Source organism: Uloborus diversus, chromosome 8 (genome assembly GCF_026930045.1).
Source record: "Uloborus diversus isolate 005 chromosome 8, Udiv.v.3.1, whole genome shotgun sequence".
NCBI classification, from domain to species: domain Eukaryota; kingdom Metazoa; phylum Arthropoda; class Arachnida; order Araneae; family Uloboridae; genus Uloborus; species Uloborus diversus.
In genome coordinates, this window is record NC_072738.1 from 122,338,435 (window position 1) to 122,363,133 (window position 24,699).

The window sequence follows — 24,699 nt, forward strand, 5'->3', positions numbered from 1 at the left end:
GACAGCACAGAGCAGCAATCTCAGAATTTCTATATGGTGGTGATGGATGGAGCAGCGATTGTCAATTACCTTCGCCCAGAGCAGAGAAGCACGTTTTCTGACTATGAAATGAAATTCGTTGCTTATTTGAACAGTCCACATTTCGATAAAGCTCAGAGAATGGATCAAGCATTTGATGAGTATGTACCTGCTTCTCTAAAGTCTGTGTTAATATTGAAAAGAAGAAAAGGTTCTCGTTGAAAATGGATGGATGCTACAAAACAAGTTCTTAAAAACTGATCTGAATTTTTGAGAAACAGCTCAAATAAGCAAAAATAGCAATTTTGATTTGGGAAAATTATTATTTTTTTTAAATATTTTTTTCCTGCAAAACTCACATTTTTACTTTTAAAATCGAGTATGATGTCAGAATTAAGTAACAATTTAATAGCTACAGCAAATAGGGCATAGTATTTAATTTTGCTAATTAGCTCTTAAACCTTTTCTTGGCTCAAATAATTCTACAGCTACTCTTGAACAGACATTTACCAATGCAACTGAGTAACACAAATTAGAACTGTTTTAAACAAATTATAGACAAGTTAAAATGGCCATAGCACCAATCTTAAAAGTATTATACACAGTAAAAATTTATTACAAATCCTCTAATAAATTTATACAAATGTACTACTAGCTGAATGTTGAGAGCTGAAACAGATGGCACAGTATCTAGTTTTCTAGCTTAAACTTCAGATGGAGTTCTTATTCCATATTTCTATCTTTCCTTCAACATTTTTCAACAGCTTAATTAAAAAACAATAAGTTGCAAGAACTAATTAAATTCAACATTTTTAAAAACCTCGACCCTGATTGAGGACCGTATATTAAGATAAATCTTGTGGGTCAAAACACAGGAATAATTTTAATTATCTCTTTATAAGATGGGAAACAAAAAAGGAAAGAATCATAATTACTAAAATTTGCTAGTAAAAGCAGAATAAAGAGAAAATTGAAAATTTCTTTAAAAGTTTTTTACACATAAAATCAATTACAAGTCTTTATTTGTTGACAAGTAGAAGTTCGCAACGGATAGAAATTAAATAAAAACCATTTAGCTTTCTTTCCTTGTCAGCCAACAATGAAATTGTTATCAATCGGGTGAATAAAAGCTTAGAATTGTATTTTAAATCAGCTAAAAAAAAAGGTTTTAATTTGAGTTCAATATAACTCGGAAGTCCCAAACAAAGTCCCTCAGACACAGAAAATTTAGTTCTTTTGAAATGGTGGAATGGTGCTAATATTATAAATGTGTGAATAAATTTTCACAAACAAAATAGTGAAGGATGCTAATTTTCATGGTTTTCAATCAATATCTCTGGTAATTAAAGACGTAGAACGATGAGACTTAGCTACTGTCTGACCACCAATGAGATGGAAAGGCAAACATTCGGTTTATATGAGGAAATGGATTTTACTTACAGGGAAGGTAATTGCTTCGTTACAGATGTGCACTTTTGCCTTTTAATTAATTAGGTTTGCCAGTTTTAGTTTAGACACAGTTTTGTAAAAATGACAATTTGTTTACAGCAGCATTGTTTTAAATCTAAACTATATTCAATCTACATTTTTGCTACAAAAGTTAATTGATTTGCTCTTTTTACAACATAGCTGTGAACTTACCATTTTGCTTCTACATTTCTAGACAATGTTTTTCTTTTTTGTTCCACAGAAACCCTTTTTGTTTTTCCTCATTTTCAACTTAGAGAATGCAATAACTCAATTAGAGCCCTAGAGACATTATAAAACGTGTGCATCAAAACATTATTGCTATTTTCCCTTCTTCCCGGCTAGATTCATTTAGATGGCATCGTCCTAACTTGACAGCTTGCCAGATTCCACATCTTCTGAGGGCAGACTGTAAGAACACTCTTGATGAAGTTGCCTCTCGAACAAAAAAAGGATTATTAAAATCAGTTAATCCATTTAGGAGCTACAGTTGCCACTGATAGACACACACACACACTCACACAGACATGTGAAACTTCTAACCTCCTTCCGTTTTGCATCAGGAGGTTTGAAATAGAATTTAACTTTACAGATCTATTTGAAACACAAGATAATCCGTCAGCCAAGTCTATTCATTAAAAAACTAAAGGTATTATTTTTAGATAAGAACAACACATTACTTCATTCACTTAATAAATAACTTTATTAAGTGACACTTTTAAAAAATGTTGTCCAAACAATTAGACTGAGATTCCAACTTTAAGCAACATAGGAGCATTGTCACATTTTTCCATAAAAATTTGCAGTTTGTAAGAAACAACCTTATTAAAGTGTAGTGGAAGAAGGAGCATACACAGAAATTTTTGGGCCCGTCACAAATGTATTTTACAGGCCCCTCTCCATATTGTTTTTCCTTATATTTCACCCCTCATTTTAAAAATATTGACCCTCTTCAAGTTCAGCCCAAAAGGTGTCCCTTCTACCCCCCCCCCCCCCCCCCCCCGTGCACGCCCTTGAGTGAAAGCAGAACATTAAACGGAGCAGTATTTTTTCAATGCAAAATGCATTTAAGTCTACATTGTTATTCATAAAAGATAACTTTGTACATAAGTATGAAAAAATAAAATATTTTATTAACAAGAGTTATGCTTACAGCGTTTTAAACATAATGCATAAAAAATGTATTTTCTTTTATTTTAAGCATTGACTAGTATCACAATTGAAGAGTGTTAGCAGGCAATATAAGGTAATTCTTATCATCCCCTACTGTATCTTCTCGCCTAAAAATGCTTGGCAAGGAATCGATCAATTCAACCAAGTTTACATATCCAAAAGCATGAAGATTGAAACTGCCATTTGCAACAGCCTACGAAATAAGAGAAAGATATTCAATAACATTTTTTTAAAAAGCAGTTGCACTGAAATTTCAAAATCACTGAATATTTAACATAACTGAAGTTGAAGATGCTGAAAATGCATTGTACTCTTTAGCATGGAATATGCACTTATCTATTTACATTGGAAAATTCTAGTACTTATCGTACTCAGAAAACTACAAATTCTGATCTATCGTTTTCACCAGGATGCAGGGGCGTGCACAGAAATTTTGGGGCCTGTCACAAATGACTTTTCTAGGCCCATTACCACATTGTTTAGCCCTATATTTCACTCCCAGTTTTAAAAATATTGGGCTCTCCTTCAAGTTCGGGTTCGAGTCAACAGGTGCCTCTTCTCCTCCTCCCTCCCGTGCACGCCCCTGCCCGGATGCACTTTTCCCAGAATGCACAACAACAGCACTTTTCAGTGAAAATATTATTCTGAAATGCAATTTATTTAAAATTTCATTTCTGTATTACTTTTCATTTCAACAATATGTATTTGTTGGGTTTATTTTATTTCTTTATAAATAAATTTAGGGACAAAACTAAGCAAGCATTGAAGGAGAGAAACAAATTTACTAATGCATTGAAAAAAATGCAAATTTCCCATAATATTAACATGTACATGTATAGCCCAAATACAAAAGTGAACCATATTCTTAGAGTCTGCTTACGACTATGCAAAATGTTACGAAAAGAGGCAAATTATTTTCCAAAAGTATTGGCAACCTTAATTTGCATTAGTTTTTTCTCATTCATTCTTTCCGTCTTGCAACAAGATCGCGTCAGTAGAATATGCAAATTGCCAATAGCATTTAAGTTCCCCGCACTTTGCTGGGAGCACTCTTCCCTTTCAATTTCCACCCAAGTCAGACTTGGTTGCTTTTCTGCAGTTCAGTTGAGTCCGTCCCTTTTTGCCGATAGCTTCAGCTTACTGCTCTTGACACGAATATCATAGCTCTATATGTTTAACGCTTCATACTTTGACTTAGAATGTTTGCTTCAGAAGTCATTTAAAGTATTTATAATGAGCTACCTAATATTGTAAAGAGCATCTTCTCCATATTTCGTTTAACATGTCATTGTATATATCATAGCCATAAAAAACAAGTTACTTTTAACTTTGGTTCTTCTTGATATTGCACAAGAGAAATATGTTTTTTCAAGAACTATCACACGTCCTGGTGGAGCTTTCACTAAAAATTAATAAGCTGAGCACTTATAAAAGCTATCAGCATAACTAAACATAGTAATTAGAAAATTTACAAGTATCTTCATGCAAAAAAAGAAAGAAAATTCCAGATTATAAACTATATAATAAAATAGCTTCAAACACAGAAGTTGAAGCATTTGTATATGACATGCAAAATGTTTTGGCGGGTAGAAGCCCACAAACACTTCAGACAAAAGCAACAGGGAAGTAGATCTGCATCTTTTTTATCTTTACTAATAATAAAGCTCTAAGTCTTTCTGTCTAGATGTCTGTATCTCTGTGACGCACATAGCGCCTAGACCGTTCGGCCGATTTTCATGAAATTTGGCACAAAGTTAGTTTGTAGCATGGGGGTGTGCACCTTGAAGCAATTTTTCGAAAATTCGATTTTGTTCTTTTTTTATTTCAATTTTAAGAACATTTTCCAGAGCGAAATTATCATAAGATGGACGAGTAAATTACAAAATTATCATGACGTGGAATGGGAGAATGAATGAACATGGCCAATTGGCGAGAAATTCGTCATCCATTATTTGTAAATATACAGGCGAAACGAATAACCTTTTATTTTTCAACTACGGGCAAAGGCGTGCGGGTACCACTAGTATTATTAAAAAACTAGACAAGTAAGTGTGCCATGTGAACCAGGGTTAGAAATAAAAATTTAAATTTTATGCATCATCATGATGTCTATGATAATTTTTTTGGTGTTAAAACTAACAATCTAGGTATCATTTTTAACAAATCAAATTATGCATATATCAAATTATAAAAACCTCTATTAAAAAGATATACTACACATTGTCAGTAGCATAAATTAAAAAAAAAAAACCTCTGTAAAATACAAGGAAGAAAATGATGTTTTAAGATACAAAAATGCTTGTACTTTAAAATTATTTCAAGAAATTCAGTCTTCACTGCAGTCGCAAAACAAAGCTTTTATTTTATAAATCTCAAAAACCATGAACCAGGAAAACAAAAGCTTTGATGTAATCCAAAGTCCAAAGCATTAAATTTAGCGCCTAGGTTGAAAAATCTAGGTGTCATATCAAAAACTTCTAGTCTCAAACTGCTGCTAAGGGCCACTTATAACTACCATTTCACATCTGAGACAGTGAGAAGCAATGGGTTATAAATCAGGTGCCAATCCAGGATTTTTTCACCATTGTGCTTAAATTAAAGAAAAAACACATTAGTCCTGTATTAATGATAATTTTAAGTAAGGTAAATTGCACATCAGTTGTTTGCTTGGGGATATTTGAATGCAGTTTTACTCTAAATGAAAGTTTTAAAAAATCATTTCTAAATTTCTTATTGATTCCAAAAATTTAAATTGGTTCAAATCAACTTAACTATAATAGCCTAATTAACTGATAGTTTTGAACGCATTGAATTTTAATAAGAATTAATGAATTACATGTTTATTTATCAATGAATATATATGAATTGGTTATAAGGTCAACCCGCTTATAAGGCCAGTTTCGTGAAATCCTGAGGGGTGACCTTACATTGAGGTCCGACTGTATTGTTATCACAATATGTAGACTTAAAACTAAGGTTTCTTTCACTATTTATATCTAATATTTCATTTTACATTTCTATCAATTTTAAAGCAATTCATTTAACATTAGCTGTTTCACTCATTTTTCTTCTGTTTGCTACTTTTACACAGTAATATGATTCAGAGATAAAAAATATGTATTCGTCGGTGCACAGTCATAAGACATTTTCTTTTTCTCTGACCAATGTTTAATATTTAATGAGGCACTTTTAATATGAATTAAAACATTAAAACTGATACATTACTTATAATTTTATGAATGTAAAATAAAAAAGGAATATTACATTAGTTTGTTACATTAATGATGCAATAATACATCATAAAAATATAGTAAATAACGTTTTGGTTATTTTTAATGATAAATGAACAATATATGATTAATATAATTTTTACAACCATAGTTGAAAAAATAAGTATCGAAAATATCAAAATACAGTTATATTTCCAAAAAAAATATTAGATATATATCGTGATATATATCATGATATATATATATATATATATCGGCCGATAATATTGGCGAACCCTGCACCAAACTACAACTTTTGAGAGGTAAAGCGACTCTGAAATAAAGAAATTGATTTTTCGAACCATACAGTGGCGGCTCGTGGGACAAGCCAGAGGGTGTCCGGGACCCCTCACTTTTTTCAGAAGACAATAATTTATCACTTTTTATTTATTTTCCTTTTTTTTGTGCGTACATGCTTGAAATTAAAAAAAAAAAGATTGTGCCGTATTATCCTGCATGTAATCCACAGATTATCTGTTAAGAAGTGTAAAATTAATGAGGTGCAGATTATACCTTGTTTGTGGGTTATCTGCGCGTGTGTATGTTTTTTCCCCTCAACACCAATGCATTGAATTTCAATAGTTACAGCAGAATTTGCAGAGACCGTTACCCTACCTGTATGCTGTTTATTTTACATAGCTTGAATGTTCTTAAGCGATTCATGTTATGTAAAATAAACAACAGTAAAGTAAATAACAGTAAAAGAAGAAGCTTTCATTTGCACAAGACTAGGCTGTTTGCTCCTTTCTTGACTCTTTGTCTTCAAGTAATTAGCTTACTATAACGACAATTTAGGGAAGCAATCATTATTTTTTAGATGGTTTCATTTTTTCTAATTTTCATATTAGTTTTGAATATACCTTAAAAGTCATTGATTCACGTTTTTAATTTAGTTGCAAAAATAAATTTAATTTTATGAATTTACCAAAAAAAAAGGAAGTTTAAATATTAAAAATACATATTTTTTTTTCAATAACCAAGGGGGAGGGGGCAGAGGCAAGTGCACCATGATCTGGCCCTCTCACTTTTTCAAGGCACGAGCTGCCACTGGAACCACCCTACCGTATGTATAGCAGCACCTACCAGGACACTAATAGCATCCTATCTTGCCCCAAGACAGAGGACAAGTTCACCTGCCATTTGTAATGGTTTTCTCCAAATTTTTACTTTTGGCACTTACATCCCTTTGCTTCTCACTGCCTCATCTGTAATATAAGCATAACTATTGGAGAAAATCCAAGTCCAGTTGCTCATGGACATAATGAGCAGCATAGTTCTGAATCAACTTTATTGAAAAGGACATCCAGGTAGAAAAAACTATAAATATTAAACAAGCATGCCACACTTCCTAATGATCAAGCAAAGCAAATTTGCTCTATTTTAAGCCAGTACATAATTTTAAAAGCTTTATATCTATATTTGCAAACTAACTATATTACCTCACATGATGAAGGGAAATCCATAGCTAAGACCCCATCAGGATTCTGCTTCATAACCTACAATAAAAGTTCATTAATGGCTTATAAAAAGAAAACAGTTATATAGCACAACATTTATTTCATTCGCATAAGGATCCAACACTGATTCAGTATCGTAACACTGATGGCAATAACCTCGGTAGCAGAAACTGTGAGACGCGCGTCCCAGATTTTTCAGCGACCTGCAGACAATTTTTTAAAAGAACAAAAAGAAAGAAAGAAAAACAAATAAATAAAAGAAAAAAAAATAAATACAACTTTTCAAAGATCATTTAGAGATTGTGATTTTTGGCCGGAAAGGCGATGGATGCTTTCAGCATTTCAGCTAGAAACATAGTCACCATATCTGGTCATTCACAAGATCGAAGTAGATAAGATGCTTAAAAGCCTAAGTTTTCAAAAAAAAAACAGAATTGGATGTTTTATTTAACTGCAAACTGATGAAAATAACTTCAAATGTGCAGCATATCGTTTTCTTTTATTTTTATTTTTTAAGTAATTTTCTTGAGGAATAAAAAGTTTTATATTTAAAATTTCACTTTAACTTCATTGCTTTGGACGCAAAAGTGCGAAAAGCTTTTCAACTAAAATGTAACCTCATGAGGATTTTTACTTTTTATTTATTTATTTTTTGCAACAAATTCAAAAATTTATAACTTAATTTTAGGCATAGTCGCCATGTTTGGTCATTCCCAAGATGTTGGTACGCAAGAGACTTTAAGTGCCTACGTTTTCATAAACGGAATTGGATATTTATTGCAATGCAAACTGTTGAAAATTATGCAAAATGTGCCATTTTTTCGGATAATTCTTAATTATTGTCTTATAAAGTGCAAAATTTTATCTTAGAATAATATCTTACCTTCATTGCTTTAGAGGCTAAAGTGCTAAAAACTGACTATTTCATCTAAATCGTAGTTTTTTTTAAGGATTTTGAATTTATTTCTACTGTAATGTAACAAATTCAAAAATCTAATTAGAATCACGCCTTTTTCGCGCAGACGCCATGTTTGGTCATTCGCAAGATGGAAATACTCAGAAAAATAAAATAGACTCTTACTTCCCTAAGTTTCCAAAAACAATTTCATGTTTACCTCAATACTAACTATTGAAGATTACATAAAATGTACAATAAATCATGTTTCTTTTTAAATGATTATCATAAAAAATGAATTATTACAAGCGCAGTTGCATTTGCTTTGGAAGCTTTGCTTCAAACTAAAACATTCATCATGCAGTTCTAAAATGCAGTTTCCCGCAACTTCTAATTTATTAACTTATTTATTTATTCATTTAAAACAATTAAAAAACCTATTTGAACTTAAATTTTCCACACTTAAATAAATATGTATTGAATATAATTGCTTTTCATAGTGCGCAGAGTTCTATTTGTTTTTATGAAAGTAGTGAAAAAACTGCCCCTCCCCCTTTTTTTATACTTTAAAACTCGGCGACAGTGGTGGCTAAGTTTTTCAAGTCTAACAGACACTGGCCAGTTGGAAAATTTCTGAGTCTTGACCTTTACTTGTGTATTTTATGAAAACTCAAAATAAAACTGATAATAATGCTGTAGATTATTTTCAACTGCCCAAAATAGTGTTGCAGACTGGATAGAAAGTTTCTGCTTCTGGGGCAATAACACACTTAATAGAAAACATTTAATGTTTTGAAACTTTAATTTCGAAAATGATGCATTACATATATATATATATATATATATATATATATATATATATATATATATATATATATATATATATATATATATATATATATATATATACTAGCAGTGCCCGTGCTAAAAATTTAATGGAAGTTCGTTGAACACAAAAAACGTGACGCCCCCTCCCCCTCTGATGTAAAATGATGATTTTTTTTGTATAAAATGCGTACACACCTTTCCAAAGAAAAAAAAACATTAAAGTTTCTCTGGAATTTAAAACTTTTCGTCAAATCATTAAATTAGATTTACAGTTTCTTTAAAACTCTATTTAGCGAGTGAAGCGGTTTTTACTGCAATTTAAAACATTTCGCCAAATAAACAAAAAAAGACATCAAATAATATCTTTCAAATGTAAAAACAGTTCCGCAACTCTATTGTTTATCGCCAAACTTGCCCAGCATGGGTGCCACTCTAAAAATTGGTCAGGACTGAAAAGCGCATGGCTCCATATCGCGACGCCAAAATGTTAGCGCTTAGTTTGATGTTTTAGACATAAATAATGCTAATTTTTAATGCTGTAACTATATAGTAAAACCAAATTCTAAGATTAAGTAAAAATTAAAACCTAAATAAAAAAATAACATATCATTGTCCAAGATTTTTAGGAGGTAAAAGCAGAAAAAGAACTTAATAAAAAAATACAATTAAAAAAACTATTTGCAAATGCAGAAAAAAAGCTTCAGATTTTATAGTTCATGTTACATAAATAGTTCATACAAAAAAATAGTAATTAAAAAAAATTCAGGTATGAGATTCTTGGCTATAAGATGCATTGTGATAAAAACTTTAATAAAATTTTCCAGATTAAGATAAGAATGGTTGAAATCAACAGATTGAGTGACTTATTTAATTCTTTTTTTTGGGGAAAAAAAACAGCTCATCTTTTTAACTTTAGCAGATGTGCCAGTTTTTTGTCCTCAGAAGAATAAGACCTTTTTTGAGAGTCCAAGATTCAAAAGTAAAGATTTGTTTAATCTATAAAAATCATTTTGAACATGGAAAAAAAAAAATCTGATGACCGAAATTTTTGAAAAGACGGAATTCTGTCCCTTGGACGGAAGTGTGGCAACCATGTTGCCCAGCAACCACGCTCTCATAATCCATCCGTCTAACAAAAAAAAAAAAAAAACCATCCAGTGGAACATTTAAAAATCATCGCCGGAAAAAAAAGAAGAAAAGGTCGGATATTTTACTCTGATAAAAACAAATCAAAAGTTTCTTTTCTTAAAAAACAAATCGCCAAAACAATGAATTACATTTACGGTTGCTTTAAAGCAATAATCCTAGACTGAACTGCTCAGCGCCTAATGCGCCAAGCGACTGGAACCCAGCCCTTTTGCAAGTGAAGCGGATGTTTTTTCTTTGGCAAAGTAAAATGTAAACTATATCACTTATTATGCTTCATTCATTATGCACTGGGGGCTTTTGTGGCTTTGTGGTAGAAACTTTGCTTCAAATGCCGGTAAACGTGGGTTCGATAACCTTGGATGCTATGAGTGGTATATTTGCATTGTACCTTACTTTTGATAGTAAAATCTTTTTTTTATATAATTGCCCGTTTTATTTTTATTGAACAATTCATCAAAACTTTAACTTGTATCTGCTTTGAGGTGTTGGTCAGAGTTGAGAAATAAACTACTATAGGCCTAAATTCACTTCACCATTTCAGTACAGCTTAACCAAACATTCTTTGCATATCATTGATACTACTCTTCCAGGATGTCAATGTCCACTGTTAGGTAACGTTTGTGGTATTAGTTGCAATATTTTGTCAACTTTCGGAAATGTTATGAAATGCTTTACATGGAACCATCATAGGTTTAAACCTGATAATGAGATGCAATGCTCGTTTCCACATATAATCCAGTTTTGGGAGATTTATGACACATTTGAATTAGGTGCTTTCTAAATTTTGCTTCAGCTACTGGTCTCTTTTAGGGCCATTTGCTTGAGGGTTAGTACATTAGTAAGTCTGTTACTATTTTTTTTTTGTCTCCAATAATATTACCAGTTAAAAATTCAATAGAAGTTACTTTCTCAGCTTTTTAATTTAGAGGATAACTTCTTGTTCTGTTGTCATTATTAAAAATAGGAAAATAAATGCGGGTTAAATGAAATTTTAGAAACTATCTCATGTTTTCTAAGTAAATAAACAATCCAGAGAATTGGATAATATGCATTCAATAAATGTACAAATTTTCCAATGAGGTGGTTTCCTTCAGTCAAAAGTACTACTTTTAGTCACTGAAATGGATAGAATGAGCAAAAAAAATAACATGAACGCAGAAAATACAGTTCCCAACAGTTTTTTAAAATTAATTTTTTAAAATGTCTGATTTTACAAACAAGGCATGGTCTTGATGACGCCACATATGGTGCACTTTACCGCATCTTTCTAATACGTTTCCACGTTATGATAATCAAGCAGGGAATTAAAATTGCGCTCTACACTTGCTACCAACCATATCGTTGCCAATACACGTGCGTAAAGATGCAAATTAAATATTTTGCACTGTGGATGGCAACACTGAATGGCATTTCATCATTTGTGATGTCATCGGCAGAAGCCGTAAACAATGAAAGCGCTTCGATTTAAGTAATTTTTTTTAAATATTAAACGTTAAAAAAAATATCAAAAAATCGTCAGATCCTGTGTTTTTAAGCATGCTCTTTCAGAAAAAAAAACTTTTAAAATTTTGGAAACAACCCCATTGAGAAATTCAAATTGATGAGATTAAAATTGATACCTTTATGAAAATATTTTGCACTTCTTTGGAAATTCCAGATTTGTCAAAGTTTTGATTGCACTTCAGGATTCTAAGTTTCAGATCTAAATTCAAAAAAGGAGTAATGTAGTTTCAAAATAAATTTGCTTTATTATGACTTTTAAAAAATTACTTCATTGAAAACAAACTTTATGTGAACTTGCACACATCAACTTTTAGATTTTATAAAGAGAATAAAATCACCACAGAAACAGTCATTATGATTATGCAAATGCTAATTAATGTTTCAGGACATATTAAGAACAGACCTTTCAAGTACTCTATGTACTTAGCTGAAGTGTACTAAAAATATTTCATATTTCAAATAAAGTTACAAATATCAGAAAATTGCAAAATAAAACCCAGAAAGATTTTTTCCCATACATGTTTAAAAAGAAAAGAAGCAAGAAAGAAAGCTGAAATATTTTTAAATTTACAGGAAAAGAAATGAAATCTATCTATATAGTTTTATCCAAAAACATGAAACTTATATTTTTTTTAAAAAAAGCAAGCAAAATTTTACAATCAGCAGGAACATTTCTCTCCCACTCCCCTTCATCTTCTAGTTCCTTTTCTTTATTTATTTAAAATTAAAACTTAGTATTATTACTTTGGACTAGACAAGTTATTTAAAATTTTAGAAGAAAAATTAAAAAAAAAAAGCTTTTCTAAGTTAACATGCTTCATGTCAGGATAAAATGCTTCAAAATAAAATCAATAAGTAAATAATATTAAGCTATCACACAATCATCAAAAATGATTATACAGTCGAACTCGCTCATAACAAGCCCTGATTGAATGAGAATCTGGATTTACCAAGGAAATCAGAAATATTGGGCTGGTACAATGTTAAGTCAATAGAAGCATAAGTGTCTTTTTAACGAGCTAACTCCACTTAAAGCGAGCAATATTTTTGAGAATCATAACATTTCTATCGACTTCCAGCTCAGCTTATCCTTTTTTGGTAAATGTTCTTTAGCATTTCAACGTAAACCAAAGTTAGTGATAAATCATAAATCATGAAAACAAGCGATGACAGCACTTTTTGTCATTTGTGGAGTAAAGAGACATTTAAAAATTATATATGTGTGCATATGCGTATTTCTCAAAAGTAATGTCATTAGAAAGAGACATTCAGACAGTGCAAAGCAAAGTAACCAACTTATTTGGTATTGTAGACTGTACAGTGATTACAAAGAAAAAGCAACTAGAATGAATTTTTATGAATATATTTTTTTTACGAGCATTTTTTATAACAAACAAATATTGTGGTCCCTTGCTTGTTATAAGTGAGTTTGACTGTATTATAAACAGAATTAAAAATTTATGTTTTCAACAGAATACAAAATACATAATTACTTTCATCATTCTGAATTTCTAGATCAGATGACATGCAGTTGAGCACCAAATTTTGATCATACTCTGTATCACAAACTATTACTTTTTTATTGAACTGCAATAGTTTTATTTGTTTAATAGGATAAAGGATTTCTGCTAGGCTTGTAAGACCGTTTTTCAATATTAACGGTTTTTTGAGAATTTTTTCATATGCTAAAGGTAGTAAAACAAATTGAATGTATCCTTTAAAATGCGCAATGATATGAAGTATTTCAGCTTTCAATTTAGCATGCACAAATGAAAGACGAAACAACGTATCGGGACGAACAATAAAATAATCCTCTTTCTTTTTACGAACTCCATCAGAGGACCTCTGATTAAGGATCAGTCTTTCTAAGTGCTTTGTTTCGTCATTAAAAATTGCTTTAATAAAATATTTATCACCATCTTCTGTAACTTGAACCACATCAGGTAGGGAATACAGCATATCAACTGGTGAACCAAAACCTAACTGTAAATAAGGAAGGGGCTTGCCAACGAACAATTTATATAAATTTAAAAATTCATTCAAACACATTGCCTGTCCTCGGGCAATAAGCGTGCTCCTGATAAGCATTTTTTCTTTAATATCCATACCTATAAAGAAATAACTAATTAACATAATATGGTAGCATTTTAAAAACATAATGTTGTTATCAAAAATCTTACATTTATACTCAATAGATAAATAAACACAGCTGACCTCCAAGGGCGCCCGTATTCAAAATTTTAAGAAGGGGCTCAGATATATTCCCCATAGAAACCGATTTCAGTACGGATTAGTTATTAAAGTTTGACATTTTTAATAAATTATTCATTGATGGCTGGAGAAGAAATGTTTTTACATTTTTGTAAAGAAAATTATACTGAAAGCAAGGAAGTTCTAATCTTTAAGAGGGGGCTTGAGCCCCCCCCCCTTGCCCCCTATATGGGCGCCCTTGCTGACCTCTATTAATACAATCATGTTTAATACGAAATCATGGATAAAAAACGAACATGTTTATTGTTAAGTTTGGTTTGCTATCTAATTACATAAAAATGTTCACGCATAATACATACATCAAATTGAAACTCTCGGCTAAGACGAACAATCATTCTGTCCTCTTTGCTTGATTAATACGTTAATTTTCTTTTTTAGAAATTAAGTCTTGTTGTGTATCAAGAAGAAAATAATACTTATTTTGCATTGAAAATAAAGCTGTAAGCTGTATGGAGATAAAACTGTTCATCTTCCATTGTGGATCAACCTTCCATTGTGGATCAACCTATTTCGCGATTGTTGATCATCATCTTCCGTTTTCAATATTTTCCAAAAACATTCATTGATAAAAAAATATTTTTCTGAAATTTTTCTGAATGTATTAATAGTTAGATTACAATGTGTGTATTAAGTAATATTTTTTTTAATCTATAGGTAAGAATCTCTTCATTTTTTTTGACAGTTTCACTTATCAGGGGTCTGTCCAGGATTTTTCACAGGGTCCGTTTTTTGTGAAAAATAAAATAATTTTGAGAAAAATCAATTATTTTTGTGAAAAATCAAATAATTAAAAAAAAAAAAAAAATTCTTGTAAAAACGAACGTTTAGACTCTTGAGATGGTGGAAACTGCCTCATTGACGTTTAAAGTTGAGTGTTTTCTCTCTTTTCTGTTGAGAATATCATTCTTGAGTGTTTTTCTAGTATTTGAAGAGAGGGGGGAGGCATCGCTCCCTGGGAGATGGGCACCCCTCAAGTATCAATATTTATCTACCATTCTACATCATGTTAAATTATACTAGACATGTTTTTTGTATAGTATTTAAAATAGCTGTAAGAAAAAAAAATAGGCAGGGGTTCAGCATTTAACTTTTTAATCCAAGACACTGTTTAAGAGCACAGAGTTTCGTTCAAACCTTATAAACTCCGTGATTTTCACAAAAATAAAAAAATATTTTATTTGTTTACCTCTTAACTAAGCGTACTAAACATCGAAAATTCGAAAAATCAGATTTCCACAGCGGATGCAAAGAGATTGCAATCCTCAAAGTGAAGGAATCAAAAGTATAAAAACGGCTTGTAAAATAAATATTTTTTATAAAATTACTTTTGAATTGCATTTTAGAGTCTTATGATAAACATATCATTAATATCTGGACACAGTTGAAGCAAAAATAAATAAATAAATTAATTAAATAAAAAATAAACCATCGATTCAGCATTTTAATTATTGACTCATAAAAGAAAATGGAATTCCCCTTTAAAAACTTGAAATAAGCTTTGTTACAAAAATAAAGAGACTTTTCATTTATTTTCATCCTAATAAAGCGAAGTTAGCTTGAAAAAAAGAATAAAATATGATTCTCATATCGGATGTAAAAAGATTGCGTTTTTCAAAATGTAGACATCTATAGAAAAAAATAACGGTATATAAAAGTTTATTTAAAGTTAATTATCCTTTTTAGTATCGAAAAACCAAACCCATATAACTTTCTCCCAAAATAACAGTTTAACATCGCACCACCAGACACTAAGTGGCGATAAGTTTAAATTTTGTAACCCTATCTGAAGCGATCACATCCGCCCCACCCATACTATCCTTTGCAGTTCTAAATTCATTTCGCTGTATATTATTGATGATTAAATCATGAGTGGGGAGAAAAGTGCTTACTACGCCTATTCAGAGAATGTTGACGCTTTTCCAAAGAAGTTTACAACAACACCGCTGCATAAAACAAACAAGTAAAATTATAAACCTAACTGACTTTCAGCTGTTAATTTCTTTCAAAGAAACCAACAACAGGCATTATATTTATTTGGCGGTAGTAAATATTTATGGCTTGCAGGAGTGCCGATTTTTTTTTTTTTTTTTTCCTTTTGCAAAATTAGCTGATTTTGTATAAGTTGATTCCTCTAACTTAACTTTAAATATGCTGTATTATTTTAATTTGAGATTTGCTCTTTCAATAAACTATTTGTGAAAGATCCGTTTTTGTTTACCAGAATTTTGTGAAGGGTCCGTTTTGGTTGATCGGATTTTTGTGAAGGGTCCGTTAACGGACCCAAATTTGCTCTGGCCAGACCCCTGCTTATTCACGGTTATTACGAATAACAACTAATGCAAACAAATTCTTGGATTTTCGACACTTCGAATTAACCGAGTTCATCTGTAGTTAAAGTAAGTAATTATATTTTTATAATCTAAAATGGTGAGATTTGTACAATAACTCAAACACAAGTACCATAGACTGCAAATTGTTTTTATTTAATTACTAATGATTAAATAAACTTTCATAAGAGGAAATTTTGAAAGCAATTCAGTTTAAGAACAGATTAACCATGGTTTGATTCAGGCACTAATTTTGGTTCTGCTTTGCAGCCCTTCACAAAATTCTTTGTAGTAAAAAGGGCCACTTCACAAAATTTCATATCTTAAAAGTAGACATTTCACAAAATTTTATTTGTAAAAACACTTTTCCTTTTTGTCAATTCGTCTGAAAGCAAAACATCAGTAAAAAAAAATCTCCAGCTTCCATGCATTTCCAGAGAAGTCTTTTAGCCCAAAGGGATTTCAGAGTAGATTTGTGATTGTTAAACATGTTCTATACAATATGACAGGATTTTTTAACAAAAAATATGTAAAAGAAAAATGCCCAAAAAATAGTATTTTTTCTTCACAAAAATTAAAAATTCACAAAATGTTCTTTTTTTTCACAACAGGCGGACCTATAAATAACATCTTTGATCGACCTTTATTTATCACTAGAAAATCGTTCGTCAAGATATGACAGGTGAAAATTGCTTCTACATTTGAACGAAACAACTGCTTATTTAGTGATATTTTTATAGTTGAAATGTTCACCCTAACTCCAGTGGATTAACTCTCAACTCCAGTAGATAGCGTTCATTGTTGACCCCTTTTTCGTTTCATCATTCTCCTGAAATGGTACTTACCAGTTAAAAAAAATCAGTTACTGGATCCAGTTCAGCACTGCCACAATTAAGCCTATCCCAGCATGTTAAATATTACCAAAACATATTATCAAATCATCCTGGCGTGGCACGAGTTTCATTGTTGATGGCGTCAGGAGCATTACTTGATCATTGGCTATTATATTACGAGGACAGACTGCTTCCACACATTAAATTAGACTTGATTGTCAACAATTGTATGCGGGGGAGGGAGGAAGGTGCATTAATCACTTTCCAGGGCCCCTGCAAAAGTTATTTCTGTATCAACTACTGCTTACATGTAGATGTTTTCAAAATCTCATTTGAAGTTCACTGTTTAGTTTTTAGTCTCCTTACCTGAAGAAATGTATTAACTAATTAGAAATAGTTCAAAAGACGGCTAATAGGTTAATAAATGTACTTTCATAATTAGATTAAAATTCCAGGCTTAAAAACTTAATATTTAGCCTTGAGAAATGGAGGGGCTGTAACCCAGCAATTCAAATTTATTAAAAAGCATTAATGAGATAAACTTCAGAACAGATTTCAGAACAAAGTGTTTTCAAATCCCAAGCAAATTTTCGAACTAGGAAAAAATACTATTTCAATAAGGCTACAGTAATAACTCTATTTTTTTTGCGTATGGAAATAGTTAAGCAGCGAGAAATTTGCCTAGAATGTAAACTTTGCAAATGTTAGTCATTCTACTACAGTTGAACCAGTCTATCTCGAACCTGCTTATTTCAAAAGCCTGTCTATTCCAAAAAATTTAATTTGCAGCCAAAATTCAATGCATTTTCTATGTTTATCCCCCCCCCCCCAAAAAAAATCTTAAATACCTCGATATCTCGAATTCCAAAAATGTTGTCATTTTTGGATTCGAAGTCCAGTAATCTTCAAAACAACTAACAACAACTTTTCTCAAACACAGACACAGTAGTATTGTCCTCAAGCATGGGCGGATTTATGGGGGAGCGAGGGGGGTCAATGCCCCCCCCCAGTCTTGGGAGAACTTTATACATGGTAACAACACACCTTCAAAAATGTGAAAAGAAAAAATCATGATTTTTTTTCTTTTTCTGAAAAGTTCACAAGTAAAATGAAGAGAATAGCGACATTCCTTTTCTGATGGGGGGGGGGGGGGCACCGTACACTGTATTACAAAGAATAAAGCTGTCACCGGGTTGCTGAAATGTGTTGAAAATGACTACTTCGAATTGAAAACCATTAGAGCAAGTATATAAGTGAAAATATGAGCAATCAGCCGTTATACTTAAAATAATCAACGACTGTTTCAACAAGTTGGAAACTAAAACAAAGATTTAAAAAAAAAAACAGATTTATCTACAAACTAAACAAGTTATAGTTAAGGGCACCCGCTTTGTTGAAAGCCTCCAACTCCGGAAAATTTCATGATTTGTTCTTTAAAGAAAAGAAAAGTACTTGAAAAACTAAAATACCATTTCAAAGTGCCTGAAAACCTTGAAATTTATAACAAATGATGGGGGGGGGGGGGTGTAGGGGGAGAAATGCCCAAATGTTTCAAATTTAGCTCCTTGCTACATCCTGCATCAAAAATATAAAAATCATGGTTCTCACGTTTCTGTAGCATATTACTTAAGATAAATTTTTGTGGCTCACATGTTTCATATATTGCTGTTTATTTAATCCCGAATGCAGTAATTTTGGAAATTATTTTGCATTACTTGCGTTTATCTTACTTCTTCTGCATATTGTTAATCTGTTCAGCCCAGAAGGAAAAAAAAAACACTACCTCTGTTTTTTTTTTTCGTTTTTTTGCACTTAATTGAAAATAAAAAGTTGTTGTAATGAGAAATCAATAGTTTTTTTTTTAACTTATAATGTTGTTGTTGTTCCTGATGCCCCTTGGAGCACCCAAGGTAATGAATAACGAAGGCGTTAATCCGCTTTTGAGGCTAATATGAGAGGCTTTCGTTTGACTGAGCCCCATTTTAGGTGGAAGTCCGACTTTTGCTCAGACAGATAGCACAATTCAGATTTATTACAATACAAGGAAATCAGAAGAACACCCAGGGCAGTAGGCGGGAATAGCACCCATGCCTCTCTGCATGCAAGCAGTTGCTGAGCAACACCGAGGCCCCAAACTTAAAATAGTTGTTTCTTACAAAGTTAGAACAATACTGCGAAACAGTACAATCAAGTACTCAATTCCAGAGAATGGAAAGGCCTTAAATAATTTTAACTGTTCTCGAGTCCTTGAAATGGATTGGATGAGTCTTTGAAATTCCTAAGCAAAGTGTGCTTCAACTTTATTTCTTACCAAGTGTATAAATTATGAATTGTCCAAATAGGCCTATTTTCTAAATCCATACACCATTTCTTTTAAGGCATTTTTTTACTATTGATGATTTTGTATTTAATTCCTTGTATTTCTCGGTGGGTTGGAGGCGTGATCAAAAACTAATTGAATTGAACCTACAGCCAAAGTAAGCAAATAACAATGCATAATCTTCTATACTTTCTCGCTGAGAACTGCTGTAATTGATTTGTCAACCCGAAAACAATTTTTACTTCGTATTATCGTAATTTTCAAAAGAGTATTTTGCTATTTGTCTCCGAGATTTTAATAGTTCCAATCACCCCTTCTAACGCTTCAAAATGCAGAATTTTATATCTATTTTACAAAAATTCCTCCGGGGGAGAAACCCCCGGACCCCTTAAAATTGGGGATAATCTATTCCACCTTAGACCTTATGTTTAAAGTATAGTGGGGAGTAGGAGGCTTTAAAAAATGGCCTTTTTTTGTCAGACAGAAAAGTTGTCCGGTCTACTAAAGAGACCCAAAACCTGAAATTGCTTAGGGACACGTAGAGTCTAAATCCAGCCAGTTGTAATCAATACAACTAAAAAAAAAAAAAAAATCCCCCCCCCCCCCCAGGAACTTGGTTCTAAATCCGCCTATGCACTCCACTTAAATTTGCGAGCTTGTAATTTAAAAAACGCAGTTTTGATAGATCTTGATAATGTTAGTAGAAGGTGAATTTTAGTGCCATTCCCCCTGCAGTTTTTCGAAATTAATACTCCAAAAACGCAATTCTAAGATTATCTTTGATTGTGTTCAAGAGAGAGGGGGGAGGATCAGAGGCTCTCTCCTATACATTTTTCAGAATTTCAGTTTTAGATTACTAAATACCCGGACCCCCTAAAATTAGAGATATTCTATTCCCTACTTAAAAGGGACTCCATTTTCCACCTTAGACCTTATGTATAATACATGGGGGGGGGGGCTTTAAAAAATGGCCTTTTTTGCCACCGATAGAAAAGTTGACCAGAACTAAAGTGACCCAAACCCTGAAATAGCTTAGGGGCACGCTAAGTCTAAATTCAGCCAGTTGTAATCAATACAACTAATAATGCTAAAAAAAAAAAAATGCTGCCGCCCCCAGGAACTCAGTTCTAAATCCGCCTATGTCCTCAAGGGTAGAGGGAAAAAGGGAGAAATGTGTCCTGAGAGATTTCTAGGAAGACTAATAAAAGGAAAGTCGTTTCGAGCTCTTTCTCGGAAGCAGGGCAGAGAATGGGACAATGAGGGGAAGCACTGCCTCACCTGAGGATTACACATGTGGGGTGAGTTTTTCAAGTTTGTGGTTAAAGGTCATTCAAATTGAAAGCCGTTTCACTCTGTTATCTGATTTAGTTAGGTAGTGTTCTGTGGTTGCCCTCTTGCTTGAAGTTGCAATTGCTAAGAAAACCGAGATGACAGGCATGAAAAGAAAGTTAAAAATTCTTTCAAATGATGAAAAAACGAAAATTCTTGAATTTTTGGACAGCAATTCATTAATTTAAAAAAAATCAAATTGCTGTCAAGTTTAGTATTCCAGCAAATACGCTTTCAACAATAATTAAAAACAGAATGTCCATGAAGCATATGTTTCAGTCAAATAAAACAGCAAAAAAAAATTCAAAAATGTGCTTTTCCAGATGTGGACGAGTGCATTTCAAAATGGTTCACCCAATGCAAGGACCAAGGTGGATTAATGCTTCAAAGTGGATTTTCCAAACAACTTGGTCACAGCGAAACATTTAAGTGTGGCAATGGATGGCAGTAAAGTTTCAAAAATAGACATGACATTGTTTTCCGAAAACGTTCTGGTGAAAGTGCCTCTGTACCAGAAAATATTTGTACAGAGTGGATAAAGGAAATCCCTTCTCTTGTAAAGGATTTTAAGTCAATGAATGTGTTTAATGCAGATGAAATGGGACTTTTTTTCCAATGTCTGCTTGATAAAACAGTAACATTTAAGAACAAAGAATGTAGAGGGGGTAAGCAAAGCAAAGGTTACTTTTGGCTGCTAATGAAGATGGTTCCCAGGGTTCATACTCTATTTGGATGAAAAAATTCCATGACTTTTCCAAGACTTTTTCATGACTTCAATGAAAATTTTCATGACCTCGTTACATGAAGAGAATAGCACTATTTAATCTCAAACTTGGTAATATTTGGAAAAGAGCATTAGCAAAACGTCCCACAGCCTCATTGAAGCACTTACTGTTGTGGAAAAAATATAAGTGTACACTTAAAAAACTAAACTATTCTTATTTGTCTTTATCATATAAATTTAAGTAAAGTAAAAATGCAGTGAAGCAAATATGATGATGCTTAAATGTATGATTTTTTTTAAAAAAAACAGGCAGAATGATATTGAATGGGACAAAGGTTGAATGAGTCATCACTAAGTTTCAATAAATTTGCTTCAAAAGTTACCTTTTAGTGTCAACAGTGCCTTTAATCATCCACATAAATGACAGTATTTTGGTTCTTTAGAGTAAAGCCACATAGTTTAGTTCTTTATGTTTCCAAACCAGATCTTTTTAGAAAAAACCGTTCAGTAATGAATCAATCTTCTGATTCAAAAGTATAGCTATTTGTTTTGTTTACAAATTTGCATTTTCAAATGCATATAAATTAATAGGTACAGAAATTTCAGAACACGTTTAATTCCCGACATTGAACGTAGCAGTGGGTCGCATGGATTAGTTTTGCGTGCCGTATGTTGGGCACTACTGTTTTAGAGCATTAGAATCCCTCTTTTTCTGTATTCTGTCGCCTCACTTAATATCTATATTTTCTAAAACATTCAACAAATTAAGATAAACTCTGAAAAATTTAATAATAAAGTTTTTACAAGTGATGGAATTGAACTTGCATGCAACTGAATTGCTTTTTTTGAGTGGGCGTGGCAAAACTAAGAACGTGAAATTTTGCTACTACAGAATATGAAACATAAGAAATGTTGAAAATAACAGAAAATTCAAAATAAATGATGTCCAGGCAGTAAAATCACATCGCAAAAAATGGCAAGCGGCTGCGACAGAAGTGGATGCAATGAGATTTCAAAGTTCAGATTTGATTTTTGGATTGTTCAATTTTCCACTTTTAATAGCTTTTATGTGCTGCACTGTTAAATCACTCAAGATTTCTAATGCTCCTTTAGTTACTGTTCCTTTCTCTTTGTCCAAGACATTTTTCCATGACTTGAAATGAATTTCCATGATTTTCTATGAAAATTTCAATTTTCCATGACTTTTCCAGGTCTGAAATTCTGTTATTTTTTTTCCATGACTTTCCAGGATTTCCATGACCCGTACGAACCCTGGGTTCCAAGAAACTTCCTCCTCTGATGATTGGCGAAACCTAGATGTTTCACAAAAATCAAGTTATTTCCTTTTCAATACAAATCCAACAAAAAAGCATGGATGACAGGCAAAATATTTATTGACTGGCTGGTATCCCTCAACAAGTCCATGCGGTTGAAAAAACGCAAAATTCTCCTTTCAGTGGATAATTGCAGTGCACATTCTGATCTCCCAACTTTAAAAAATGTCACTGTAAATTTTTTACCGCCTAACACTACTTCAAAGCTGCAGCCTCCAGATCAGGGAATAATTCTTAGTTTCAAAGCAGGATATAGAAGATCTTCCAAAAATCAACATACTGGATGCTATGAGGATTGTGGATTATGAATAGAGAGATGTCACTCAGAATACAATTCAAAATTGCTTCATTAAAGTTGGCTTCAAAAATAGATGCAAAGAGCAAGATAACAGTGAAAATGATGCAGAATGTGTTGAAGAAAAAAAGGAAGCAGCAGCTGTCAACACCATGACTGAAAAGAATGCAGTATGTTTCCAAGACTGGAAAGCCATCAAGACTAGAATGAACGTTGATATTCTTTTTGAAGAATTTTTAGGTGTAGATAATTCTCTGGCCACATGTGGAACCTTAACTGGAGCGGAAATCAGGAGGGATAATTTAAGAGGCAATTTGGAAGAAGAGGAAGAGATCATCCAGGAAGACGCACCTAAAAGATGCAGAAAAGGCTCTTACAACATTAACAACTTTCCTTGAATTCCAAGAAAATATTGGCCAAGATGGATTTTCAGCCATTGCCAACCTCAAGAGAATGAATGTTGAATCCAAAAAACTCAGGAACCAAAAAAAGATAAAAGACTTTTGCTTCAAAAAGGTATGCTTAAATTTTCATTAAGACTGTTAAAATGATTGCAATAAAGTGCTTAGTATAAAATAGAGTAGCATAGATACCTCACAAAACTAATACCGAAGAATTTTAATCAGGTTTGATAATATTTCGATAATTGGGAATCTGGCGATCGATCTTTCTTCATTGGCGTCAATTTTTGGCTTTAGTGCCTGTGGGAGAGGTATTTTTCATAAGCAAAGAGAATCGAAACATCTATTCACATAGGATTACTACAAATCAGCATGGTTACTAAAAGAAAATTATTCACGGGGATATTTCGATAATTGGGAATCTCGTGATCTTTATTCATTGGTGTCAATTTTTGGCTCAGTGCCTGCGCGAAAGGCATTTTTCTTTGCAAATCAAAAACAAAGAGATACAAAACATCTATTCACATAGGGTTACCATAAATCAGCAGGGTTACCAAAATAAAACTATTTACGCCAAAAATGAGACGACCGCGCTAGATTCCCAATTATCGAAATATCCCCTTATTCACGCCAAAAACGAGACGACCGCGCCAGATTCCCAGTCATCGAAATATCCCCTGACTGTATATAAAAGGAAATTTTGTTTTAAAATACAATACTGAAATATAAACACCAAAACTCACTTTACATTAAAGCGCTCTATGTACACCAAATATTAAACAATAAAAGACTGTATTTTCGGGAGACATGACAATGAACACTTTTACAGGGAAGTGGAAAGATTTTTAAGCATGCAATAAACTAAGTCAGTCTTACTTCTTGCAATATACGGACCGCCAAGTTATGACTTGACTTTTCTACAAAAATAAAGACTTCCTTTCCTTTTCAGAGCGCTACAACGAAGAACTAAAATGAAATTGAATTCGAAATGTTAAATTTATCATTTTTAAGAACTGCAAAACTGCACACTGATTGAGATTGTTTGCAAACAAAGATGTTAAACTTAAAAAGGATGTCACGTAATGCAGAAATTCAATGCTGCTAGG

At 32.3% G+C, this 24,699-nt stretch overlaps 1 protein-coding gene across 1 annotated transcript; it reads right to left on the reverse strand.

Moving 5' to 3' along the window:
* Window positions 1-2,605: 2,605 nt before the first annotated feature.
* LOC129227878 (tudor domain-containing protein 5-like) lies at window positions 2,606-24,624 on the reverse strand. Its single transcript, XM_054862497.1, has 5 exons — window positions 24,470-24,624; window positions 13,253-13,867; window positions 11,876-11,958; window positions 7,367-7,423; window positions 2,606-2,851 (listed from the first exon to the last, which is right to left on the reverse strand). Exons 2-5 carry the CDS (start codon window positions 13,863-13,865, stop codon window positions 2,699-2,701), a joined length of 906 nt encoding a protein of 301 aa, XP_054718472.1. The 5' UTR covers window positions 13,866-13,867; window positions 24,470-24,624; the 3' UTR covers window positions 2,606-2,698.
* Window positions 24,625-24,699: the final 75 nt, after the last annotated feature.